Here is a 12,632-nt window from a genome sequence, read left to right on the forward strand (position 1 = left end):
ATTATTTGTTTGGATTGGGTGTTGTTGAAAATAATCGGGAATATGGTTTGGAGTTTATATCTCAATTTTGAGGGGTTTTGGTGAATATTAGACTTGGTTTTGACTGAATTTCAGATTGAAACTCGAAGAAGAAGAAGAAGAAGAAGACATATTGCAGAAATTGTAGAAAAATTATAGATAAATTGTATGTAGACAGTTGTTTATTTATTTATCTTTTATTTATTTACCTATTGTATGAAAGTTGAACAACATTGTATAAAAATTGTATTAAAGTGGAAATATGTATAAAAAATGTGAAACATACATTTCAGGGGAAGTATGTCGATTCCAAATATGTACTCAGTTTGTAGATATTTTGTAGATTATTTGTATTCTGATTGTAGATGCTTTATTTTCGTTTTCACAAATAAAAACGGCTAAAACTTCGACAAATCTTCTGAAAAAACGCAATTATGTCGAAAATCCCAATTAAACTACAATCGAATGGGAATTGGGATATTAAAATTTAATATATCCAGTTTGTAGATATTTTGTAGACTGTATTCTGGTTGTATATGCTTTGTTTTCTGTTTACACAAATAAAAATGACTAAAACTTCTACAAAACTTCTGCAAAAAACAGTCTATAATTTTTCTACAATTTATCTACAATTGCTGCAATATAATGTATGTCATGTCTTCTTCTTCTTCTTCTTCTTCGACGAGTTTCAATATGAAATTCAGCCAAAACCAAGTCTAAATCTTCACCAAAACTCCTCAAAATTGAGATATAAACTCCAAAACATATTCCCAATTATTTACAACAACACCCAATCAAAAAAAATAATAATTTTTGAAAATCCAAATTTGAATTCAAAGTTTCAAAGCTTTTTAATGGCTGTCAATAGTGGAATTGCTGCTCTCTTGTCTCTTTGAAGGTTTGTTCTTCTTTATTGAGAAAATTTGAAGCTGAAGGTAAATGTGTGTATGAACTTTGAAGATTTGATTTCAATTTTGACTGGTTTTAGAAGAAAAAAGCTTGAAATTGGACGTTAATGGAAGGAACAACATATGTTTTTCTGGTTTTAGCAGAGGGAATAATGGTTTTGAAACGTGGGTGTGGGGAGATACGTGGGTGTGGGTGTGAGTTTGGGAGAGAGAAACGTGGGGGTGTGGATTTGGAGGAATATACCGTAACGTTAATTAATAAGTGACGGTACATTAATTGTACAGTTAAAACACATTATGGTATAGAATTGATAATTAGGTATACTAAATGTAATTAAATCAAACCTTAAATATTGAGGGTAATATAATTTACTATATGGAATAGGAATGTAAAAATTACTAATTTTTTTCTACTAATTATGCGGGTACGTTATCATACCATGTGAAAAATAACAAAAAAAAATATCATTAGCATAATGTTATTAGGCCCGTGCGCCGGGCTAAATTTACTAGTATCCCTATGGCCACAAATAAAATAGCAGTACAAAAGATGCTGGACAAATGTTTCTTAGTCTTTATTCACAATTTACTAGCTGTTGCCTAATCTTCTGAACTACTAGTACATTTATATGTTCAATCTTTTCTCCCATTTTTTCTGAAACCCATTTCATTATTAGTCCTTCTCAATTTCCGCCTACCACCAATTCTTTGGCTTCTTGATTCTTCTACTCTTTTTGGGTATTTTAGTCTAGTCTTGGTTTTTTTAACTCTGACTTGGTAAGTAATCTGTAATACTACTATTCTTGAAAAAAAATTCAATCTTTTGTAAATTAGTTAGCTGATTATATTCATAGTAAGTGTTTGTAGTTTGTATTTTCAGCTGAGTTTGTTTGAATTGGGTAGTTCATATCTTGGTTTGTTTCTTTTTCTATTACAGTTTTCTGTTGATTGTGTTTGGGAATTTGGTTAAATAGTTTAAATTACTACAGTTTTATCACAACAGTGAAAGATATCAACTGGGGTCAAAAGGGCATAGAAAAAAGATCCTTGCCTTTTGGTATATTAGTCTAGTCTTGATTTTGACTGTGACTTGGTGAGTAGGATTATATCCTTTACTCCAGCTCTTTTTCTGTTTAAAACTGATTTTTTGGTGGAAATTCTTGAAAAAGATTTCAACTTTTTGTAAATCAATTAGGTAGTCATTTTCCTAGTAAGTGTTTATAGTTAGTATTTTCAGCTGAATTTGTTTGAATTTGGCAATTCAAATCTTGTTTTGTTTCTTTTTCTGTTACAGTTTTATGTAGATTGTGTTTTGGAATTTTGGTTAAATAGTTTAAATACTTCAGTTTTATCTCAACAGTGAAAGATATCAACTGGGATCAGAAGGATATAGAAAAAGATCGTTTCTTTTGGGAATTTTGGGTTTGGGTTTGGAGGGGGGGGGGTATGGAGGGTGTGGCTCTTTTCTGCTGGCCAACTGAATTTTAATGAATATTGAGGTGTTATACAGCCAACTCCAACTAATTTGGAATTGAGGCATAGTAGTGGTAGTTATGTTTTTTTGTTTGTTTTGTGTGTGGCATTTAATGTAATTCGACGAGTATTGGTTGTCTTATGTTTCAGGAGTGTAAAGAATTATAAAAATGGCGGCAGGAGCTGTTCCAGCTTCATTTACAGGCCTGAAGAGCAGGGAAAATGGTGTGGGGTTTGCTAAAAGTATGGACTTTGTAAGAGTTTCTGACTTACAGAGGGTTATGTTTCGGCGAACCAAGGTTTCTGTGATAAGAAATGCAAATCCTGGTCCAGAAACCATTGAACTTCAGCCTGCGTCCGAAGGGAGTCCACTACTAGGTATTTTTGTAAGGCACTAGAAAGCTTCTAGTTGCTTTATTCTTAAACAGTTTGGAACTTGGTCTATAATAAATTTTAGCTTTCAAGGATTTGAATCTGTTTTATGAAGCTGCAAAACTACTCGAAGAAAAAACAAAGGAGAGATTATTTAATATTGTACAAATCGTTAAGGGTTGGAACGTGTCATAAAAACTGATTTGGAATAAGTTTGCAGCAACTTCTCTTAGATGTTCGACGAGTGAATCATACTGTGGCCAAGAATCTGTCATTGATGCTACTTGTAGGAAATTTAGATTTGGAAATTTGAGATCTTTTTTCTTTTTATTTTGTCATCCTACAAAAAAAATTCACTTTATATTAGAAGTGAAGTAACACATTTGTTGTATTCACACTCTGATGACTGATGTATCACTTCTTGATAAAGTTCCTAGGCAAAAGTATTGTGAATCCATACACAAAACTGTCAGAAGAAAGACCTGCACAGTGATGGTTGGGAACGTTGCCCTTGGTAGCCAACATCCAATCAGAATTCAAACAATGACCACAACAGATACTAAAGATGTTGCTGCAACAGTAGAACAGGTTCTCCTTCTACTTCATGATTTAAGCAAGTTACAAGTGGCAGTCTACTCTAACTGTGTTTGCTATGATATTTATGTTAATGCTTATTGAAGTTGAGTTTCCTTCTCTGGGTATCATAAGGTAATAATATTCTTGTGCAATAGTAAGTTAATGGTCTAGGTTTGATTTGAATCAGTCACTGGAATAGTGTTTTACTTTCCGTCTAATTCTGAAATCTTTGAGTCTGGTATATATAGAACTTCATTACTTCTTCAATGAGCATGAAAATTTTAAGCCAAGCAAGTTTAGTGCTGATGCTAACTCCTGTTTATACAGGTGATGAAAATAGCTGATGCAGGAGCTGACATAGTTCGAATTACAGTCCAAGGGAAGAAAGAAGCTGATGCATGTTTTGAAATTAAAAATTCTCTTGTGCAAAAGAAGTAAGTCTCAAATTTTTACCGATATATTTCAAGATTCGATGGACTTGATGACATGAGTATTATCTTATCTCGTCTTTGTTCTGCATATATGCAGTTACAACATCCCTCTGGTGGCTGACATTCATTTTGCTCCTCCTATTGCACTTCGAGTTGCGGAGTGCTTTGAAAAAATACGTGTCAATCCTGGAAACTTTGGTATTTCTTCTCTGTCAATATGATGATCTTTTTTGGCCGAGCCAGGAGAACAGCTATGATCTAATCGGTTAATTTCTTTCAGCTGACAGGCGAGCCCAGTTTGAGCAATTAGAGTACACAGAAGAAGACTACCAGAAAGAACTTGAGCACATTGAGGAGGTTAGAATATGCCACACTAGTATAAGAACTATAGTTTTTGATTTCTAATACATGTAAAGATAATTATTAACCTTTCTATCGATTGAATTTAGAAGTCAGTAACATGGTATGAGGTGCTCGTCCTGCAAATTAGCATGTCTTTAATTTATTCAGTACTTCCTCTGTTCTTTTTAGTCTGATTCAAAAAGAATGCCTCTTTCTATATTTAGTAACTCTTTAACTCCAACATTCCACATGGCATATTTAAGACCACAAGATTCAAGGGCACTTGGGTACATTTCACACATTTTAATTTAAGACCACAAGATTCAAAAGTCTTCCTTACTTTTCTTATACTCCGTGCCTAGTCAAACTAAGACACATAAAATGAAACGGAGGGAGTAGTTATTTTCAGTTGATTTTCACCTTTCTTTTGCCCTATAAGGTATGAATCATATTGATTTAATTATAAGATCCTTTTCATTCACTGCTTGTCAAAAAATAAAAATGCGTGCAATATGCTGCGACGGGTGTGAGATAATACTGGGTATGTTGTTTTTATTGTTGTTATGCTAAGACGGACAATGTTAAACAAGAATTGCTTCTCAAGCTGATGCTGGGTCTATAATCATCCTATATTGGAAACTGTGCCTGCTCATTATTCGCATTTAGCAAGAAATTTTCCCTTTTATTACGGAGCATATTCTTGGACAATCTACCTCTTTGCAGAGTTCAATCCATTTTTGATTTGAAATGGCTCAGGTTTTTACACCATTGGTGGAAAAATGTAAAAAGTACGGACGTGCAATACGTATTGGAACTAACCACGGGAGCCTTTCAGATCGAATTATGAGCTATTATGGGGACTCACCTAGGGGAATGGTGAGCAGTAACTGAATTACTTATCTAGAATATTGTGTTCTAGTCATTGTTGTTGTATTCTTTAATTACTTTGTATCATCTAAATGTGGTAACAGGTTGAATCAGCATTTGAGTTTGCAAGAATTTGTCGAAAGTTGGACTTCCACAATTTCGTCTTCTCAATGAAAGCTAGCAATCCAGTAGTTATGGTTCAGGCGTATCGCCTTCTTGTAGCTGAGATGTATGTTCAAGGATGGGATTATCCTTTACACTTGGGAGTTACTGAAGCTGGTGAAGGTGAGGACGGAAGGATGAAGTCTGCAATCGGTATTGGCACACTTCTTCAGGTACACTTTTAGACTTCCGGATAAATAACAGTAAAAGCTGAGCATCTTGTTGAAAGTAACATCTTTATTCCTTTTGCTTCCAACTTCATTTATACAAGTTCTCTAGATATACCAGATATTTTGTACTCGCTGATACATATTCATTCATTCAAGCAATATGGTATTTAGTATTTACTGTCAGAAAATGAAACAAAGCAAGAATATATTTGTTAAATTATGATAATCAGAAGACGTAATTAAGCTAAAAGCTATAATCTGCTCAATCGGAGCGGGTTCTCAAGCGACAGAAAATACGTACTTGTGATTTATCACATTTGGAATTTTAAAAGTTAAATTGTGTTTATGCGAGCAAATTACTACGATAGGGTAGTCTATTCTCATACATGTTCCTCATTTGTGTGGCTTTATCATCATAAATGTATTGCTCGACTTTCTAAAGAAAATTTTCTATTGATGCAGGATGGTCTGGGTGATACAATAAGGGTTTCCCTAACTGAACCTCCAGAGGAGGAGATAGATCCCTGTCGACGGTTGGCAAACCTTGGAAAGAGAGCAGCTGAGCTTCAACAAGGAGTGGTACACGATTGCTTATGAATGTGCTTTAGGACCTTAAGTTTTGACAGTGTAGTAAAATTTCTGCTTCCTTTATCAGGCCGCTTTTGAAGAAAAGAACAGACGTTATTTTGACTTTCAACGTAGGTCAGGGGAATTGCCAGCTCAAAAGGAGGTCAGTTAAAAAACCTGAGCAGATCTGCTATACGAGGCTTCATTTTGTGAAGCAAACAAATGTTTTGATTTTTGTAACAGGGTGATGAAGTAGACTACAGAGGCGTGTTGCATCGAGATGGTTCTGTTCTCATGTCTGTTTCTTTGGATCAATTGAAGGTCTTATCTAGCACTTCTCTAAGAATAACTTATAATATATGATTCTACTGTTCTCATGTCTGTTTCTTTGGATCAATTGAAGGTCTTATCTAGCACTTCTCTAAGAATAACTTATAATATATGATTCTACTGATCGATTTTATTACATGCTAATTTTTTGTGAATTTTCTAGCCACAAATGTTTTCTTTATTTTATCTTCCCTGAAAACTGGCCTTATCTTTTGGTTTTGCAGACCCCTGAAATTCTGTACAGATCATTAGCGGCAAAGCTTGTCGTGGGCATGCCATTTAAGGTCTAATTCTAGAACTAATTCTTCTCCTTTGGTTGTGCGCCGTCTTTGTGCTAAATTATAATCAGTGGTTTTGCAGGATCTGGCGACTGTAGACTCAATCCTGTTGAGGGAACTTCCACCAGTAGATGATAAAGATTCTGTAAGGACCCTTGTGTTTTCTGTATAGTAATTTAAGTATCTAAGTTATTTCTTCATGATGCTCGGACTAATATGTTAAAATTTAGCATTTCTAGTGCAGATTATTTTGCTCGATCCCTTTTGTTTATGGAAACTTTGAGAATGACTTGATTGTGTCTTTGCAAAATGAACAGCGTCTGGCTCTGAAAAGATTGGTTGACATAAGCATGGGAGTCATTACTCCTTTGTCAGAGCAATTGACAAAGCCGTTACCCAATGCCATGGTATTGGTTACTCTGAAGGAGTTATCTGGTGGTGCTCAAAAGCTTCTTCCAGAAGGTGTGATAATCGTAATAGTTTTTTAAGTTCTTTGAATTAATTATATTATAAAAGTTTAGTAATCAGGCTAGAAAGGGAACCTCCTTCAGGTACACGATTGGTTGTGTCTGTGCGTGGTGATGAATCAAAAGATGAGTTGGAAATCCTGAAGAGCACCGATGTTACTATGATTCTTCATAATCTGCCATATACAGAAGAAAAAACTGGCAGAGTTCATGCAGCCAGGAGGTATGTTGCATTTGTATTGAAAATAATCAAGTTCTCTTTAGTAAATTGATTACCAGTTATCCTTGATGGGGCATAATCAATATGACATACATGTATTACGTATATCACTTGTATAAACTTTCTTAAAGGCAGAATTACGATAGGAAACATACTTAGCAGCTGCATTTTCATATGTCTAATTTCTCGATCCTGATAGCCAGAAAATATCTACTGTTGCAGGCTTTTTGAGTCTCTCTCTGAGAATTCGTTGAACTTCCCAGTGATTCATCACATACACTTTCCCAATGATACCCACAGGTATAGTAAAGCAGACTTCACTTACCTAAAAGCTGACATGTGGAGGTTATTTAGAATTTAGCTTATGAAAATATCAATATGACAGGGATGATTTAGTGATTGGTGCTGGGGCAAATGCTGGGGCTCTCTTGGTAGATGGGCTCGGAGATGGTATTCTGTTGGAAGCTCCAGATCAGGATTTTGATTTCCTCAGAAATACATCTTTCAATTTGCTTCAAGGTTGCAGAATGCGGAACACAAAAACGGTAATGGAAAGTGAATGGATAAAGCAAGAATCTGAACCAATTCATAGTAACATGATTTATTTCCATATATGTGTATCCCTTTCAGGAGTACGTATCATGCCCATCGTGTGGCAGAACTTTATTTGATCTTCAAGAGATAAGTGCTCAAATAAGGGAGAAGACGTCACACTTGCCCGGTGTTTCAGTAATTACGCGACCCTAATGCTTACTGTCACTGAATTTCATAAATTCCTGTCTATAAAAATGGTTTGTGTTGTGTTGATATTTCCTTTTCAGATTGCCATCATGGGTTGCATTGTGAATGGACCTGGGGAGATGGCTGATGCTGACTTCGGATATGTTGGTGGTGCTCCTGGGAAGATTGACCTTTACGTCGGCAAGGTACCAAGCTTTGATTTCCCTTACTTTACTAATGCTCTTCACAACTAAGAACTTCTTTGCTAGTAACCAAGTAAGATGCATCTGGCTTGCACTTTTCAGTTTTCACTATATAATTTCAGAGCTCAACGAAGTTTATAGACAAAAATGTCGCTTAAAGTATAAAAATGCAAGCAGACAATGCCTCTTCGGACAACATAAAGGCCTAAAAGATAATCAAAACTAGATGCACATATGTGACATGGTGGTTATTATCTCTCAACTGAAAGAAGCAAAACAAATCTTTGAGCCATCGAATACACTATAAAGGAAACCAAAACAAAAATTGCTAATTTTGTACTACTTGTGACTAATGTGTTTCAATTACTGGTGAGCTAAATTTCTTCCAGACGGTGGTTAAACGCGGTATTCAAATGGAGCATGCAACAGATGCCTTGATCCAGCTAATTAAAGATAACGGCCGCTGGGTGGATCCTCCTGCTGAGGAGTAAGATCAACTGGAAGAGTTAACAGATAACAATTGCATTGTAAATGCAGATTCTAGCACCTGATAATAATACAGCATCAGCAAACTCCAGAAAGCTGCCATTTCCAAGCAGCTGAGATGTAGCTTTTTATGTTGTTTGTAGAATCTAGTACATGCATGCAAATGCAGAATATTCATGTATTAATCAATTCTAGTTACCAGTCCCCTTCTTGGGAATCTAGTAATAGGCTATATCATTGTTCATTAATGACCGATCTACGTAGTGAGGGCAGCCCGGTGCACTAAGTATTTCGCATTCACGCAGGGTCCGGAGAAAGGCTGCCCCTAAGGGTGTGCCGTAGACAGCCTACCCTAATGCAAGCATTAGTGGTTGCATCCATGGTTCATAACCCATGACCTATAAGTTATACGAAGACAACTTTTACTGTTGTTCCAAGGCTCCTCTTCAACCAATCTCCATAGTATGGAAAACAAACGAGTTTAGGTTTTATTATGCAAACAATGTAGAATATATCAATTATTGTCTTTTAGTCTTAGTTTTCATTTATACACAAGAGGGGTTGCTCTGATGGTAAGTAACTTTCACTTCCAACCAAGAGGTTGTGAGTTCGAGTCTCCCCAAGAGCAAGGTGAGAAGTTCTTGGAGGGAAGGATGTCGTGGGTGTATTTGGAAACAGTCTCTCTACCCCAGGGGAGGGAAGGATGTCGTGGGTCTATTTGGAAACAACCTCTCTACCTCAGGGGAGGGAAGGATGTCGTGGGTCTATTTGGAAACAGCCTATCTACGCCAGGGTAGGGGTAAGGTCTGCGTATACACTACCCTCCCTAGACCCAACTAAGTGGGATTATACTGGGTTGTTGTTGTAGTCTTAGTTTTCATTTTCCAAAAGCAAAATTTCCGCAGGATAAATATTTAACCTTGTAAACACAAGTAGATTAATTTTGCATACAATTTTTGTAGAATTAATTTATTTAAATCATTCACTGTGATAAGCAAATAAAATGATCAACGATATCTAAAAATGATTAAAATAAGAATGGCTTGAAGATGTTTAGCATCTTGTTTGGATGGTTGTTATGTATTGTATCATTGTTACTTTAAATATGATGTTTGTTTTGATTGTTACTTCAACTTTATTGTATCGTATTGTTAAATCCGTCGTTACGTAACGATGAAAAGTGTCACTTTATGAGACGGATTTGGTGTGGTGGCGTCGTTACCTTACTTTTTTTCTCTCATATTGCCCTTCCTTATTATTAAATAATCATATTTTATTCTTTATCCTGCTTTTTTATACAATAAGTGTACTTTTTAATCTATTTTTTTTGGTAATGTTGCAAGTTTATTCTTCATATTGCTAGTGCGTGACATCATAAAACGATAATAAATAATACAATCTAATCAAACGTTGTATTCATTAAATAATACAGTACAATACATTACCGTACAATATGATACATTATGAAACGATAGGTAACAACCATCCAAATAAGCTGAAAATCGAGTTTTTTAACTAGTGCTGAATGCTAGTTAAAAACAATCGGACTTAAAATAGAAAAAGAGAGAGGAAGAGAGGATAACGCGTGTTACACAGTAGATCAATGAAGATTGTGCAATCAACTAACTAGTGCTTAAAGCTACGTTGCTACTTGATTGAGCCAATTAGGTGTGTACATAGGTCGGGTTGGTTCGAATTTTATAATTATCAAACCAAATCAATTGTGTCGGGTTATTAAATCTAAAGACCAAACCAAACCAATAATACTCGGATTTTTCAATCTCGTTTTTTCTCGGGTTACTCGGGTTTTTTTCGGATTTTTTTCCGGTAAAATCTTCGTAGAACAAAACATATAACATATGCTCAAAATGTTTCTTTAATCATAGTAAGATACAACTATATAAAGTATATTCCAAGAAAATAATACAAAATATGAGATGTGTCATGACATTATCCTAAAATATTCAACAATAAAGACAATAAAATTATGTAATATAAATATTGCTAATTAAAAAATCATAATAAAAATAAACATAATCTAAAAGTACTAAGTCATGCTAAAATAAATAGACTAATAAGGGAGTATTAATTACATGACTAAACGCTAAAGAAAAATAAAAATAGGTTATGCATTTTTATCTAAATTATTGCAAAACAAAAAATAGATATTCAATATATCCCCGTTTCTAATATTGAATTAAATGTCTTTTGTTAGCATTAGTATTGGTTTGATTTTGGTTTGAACTTTTGTTAGCATTATTTAATTTACTAATATTAATGGCTATAGAACTAATTGGAGCATTCAAAAGTTCTAAGCCAACCTTGAAATAATACCTTAAAAGATAAAATTATGATTTTTTTAAAAAAATATTTATAAATTACATTACAATAAGTATATTTATATATTAAATATATCTAAAATTTCTATATATGTAGTGTTGGGGTGGTTTGGTTTCGGTTTGACTTTCTTTAGTTAAAACCAAACCAAACCAATTATGGTCGGCTCCTTTTTTCAACACCAAACCAAACCATAATCGGATTTTTTCTCTCGGTTTAACTCGGATTATCGGATTGGTGCGATTTGTCAATTTCCTTTGTACAGCCCTAGAGCCAATGATGAACTTACGGATCAAGTTTAAACCAACGAAATAAATTTATTTCCTAAACCAAGGCTGGATTGAATTTCGATATAACCTATACAGTCAAGACTACATTGAGATTGATTTCAAGGACTGTTAAGCACATAAATGTGAAAGAAATTATTACACGCTTTTCTATCAAAACTTACACCCCAAGGTCCAAGGATTTAACCAGTTTCAAACTTCAGCTATAGCAAGTAGGGGTGTCAATGGTTCGGTTCGGACGGATATTTTGTAAATTTTGTACCATATCAATTTTTCAAGGGGACGTATATTCATGTACTGTTGAGTTTCCTTGCCGGAATGATGTAGTCTACTGTGGATCCCTTGCCGGGACAGTTAAGTATGATTATTGTAGACTATATATATTTGGAACAGGTTGCGCGCCACAACATTATTATATATATATGGATCGGGTTGCATGCTGCAACAGATATTATATTGGATCGGGTTGCATGCCGCAACAACAACAACAACCAAGTATAATCTCACTTAGTGGGGTCCGAGAGGGTAGTGTCTACACAAACCTTACCCCTACCCTGTGGTAGAGAGACTGTTTCCAAATAGACCCCTGATATCCTTTCCTCCAAGAACTTCCCAACTTGCTCTTGGGGAGACTCGAACTCACAACCTCTTTGTTGGAAGTGGAGGTTGCTTACCATCAAAGCAACTCCTTGTATGTAGTAATGTACATGAATTGTGTTTTATTCATATATTATAGTTTGTGTTTTCAAAATTTTAATATGATATCATTATAATGATTCATTCAGTTGGTCATGTCTTTAAATATCGATACCGCTTGTAAGCACGTGATTTTTGCTTCACGGACTATCGCTCCAAAAGAAAATAAAAATAGTGGCAAAAGGCTTCGCTGTACAATTTTTCGATCTTTCCGTGACATGTGTTGTTAGTCGTTTGTGAGTCTGTCCATTTTGCATCTAGTCATTATCAAACAAAAATACAAAAAATATATGTGGCGTTAAAAGAAAATTCAAAATATAAATATATGTGCATCGTCCGTTTTAGGTTGTGATTTAACTTACTTGGTATGATAATTATGTTGAAATGCCATATTGTTATTTGTTTTAATTTCATTTGTTTTATTTGTTATTTTTATTTTTTTCTTTAAATGGGAAAACAAAAGAAAGTTGAAATCAATTTGGGCCCAAAAAAAAAAGACAAAAACAGGCCCAAACCAACGATCTGACCCAGTCCAAGTCCGGCTGCCCAGGCCTCTTCTGAAACGACGCCGTTTCAGGCAAATCAATATGGGCCGTTCAAACTCTCGATCCAACGGCTCAGGACCTCTATCAAGTAACCCGCTTCAAAACCCGACCCAAATAACCAGCCTGACCCAACCCCTCACTTAAACCAAACGACCCCGTTTAACTACCAAACGACCC

The 12,632-nt window shown here is 35.0% G+C and overlaps 1 protein-coding gene across 1 annotated transcript; it reads left to right on the forward strand.

The window, feature by feature from the left end:
- The first annotated feature begins 1,440 nt into the window (after nucleotides 1-1,440).
- LOC104225827 (4-hydroxy-3-methylbut-2-en-1-yl diphosphate synthase (ferredoxin), chloroplastic) lies at nucleotides 1,441-8,838 on the forward strand. Its single transcript, XM_070171336.1, has 20 exons — nucleotides 1,441-1,703; nucleotides 2,550-2,777; nucleotides 3,202-3,359; nucleotides 3,675-3,781; nucleotides 3,876-3,976; nucleotides 4,059-4,135; nucleotides 4,877-4,996; nucleotides 5,092-5,322; nucleotides 5,782-5,898; nucleotides 5,975-6,049; nucleotides 6,130-6,207; nucleotides 6,441-6,500; nucleotides 6,577-6,639; nucleotides 6,812-6,956; nucleotides 7,046-7,184; nucleotides 7,404-7,481; nucleotides 7,567-7,726; nucleotides 7,812-7,910; nucleotides 8,003-8,107; nucleotides 8,494-8,838. Exons 2-20 carry the CDS (start codon nucleotides 2,570-2,572, stop codon nucleotides 8,593-8,595), a joined length of 2,223 nt encoding a protein of 740 aa, XP_070027437.1. The 5' UTR covers nucleotides 1,441-1,703; nucleotides 2,550-2,569; the 3' UTR covers nucleotides 8,596-8,838.
- The last annotated feature ends 3,794 nt before the right edge of the window (nucleotides 8,839-12,632 follow it).

This window comes from Nicotiana sylvestris, chromosome 3 (assembly GCF_000393655.2).
Source record: "Nicotiana sylvestris chromosome 3, ASM39365v2, whole genome shotgun sequence".
Classification (NCBI taxonomy): domain Eukaryota; kingdom Viridiplantae; phylum Streptophyta; class Magnoliopsida; order Solanales; family Solanaceae; genus Nicotiana; species Nicotiana sylvestris.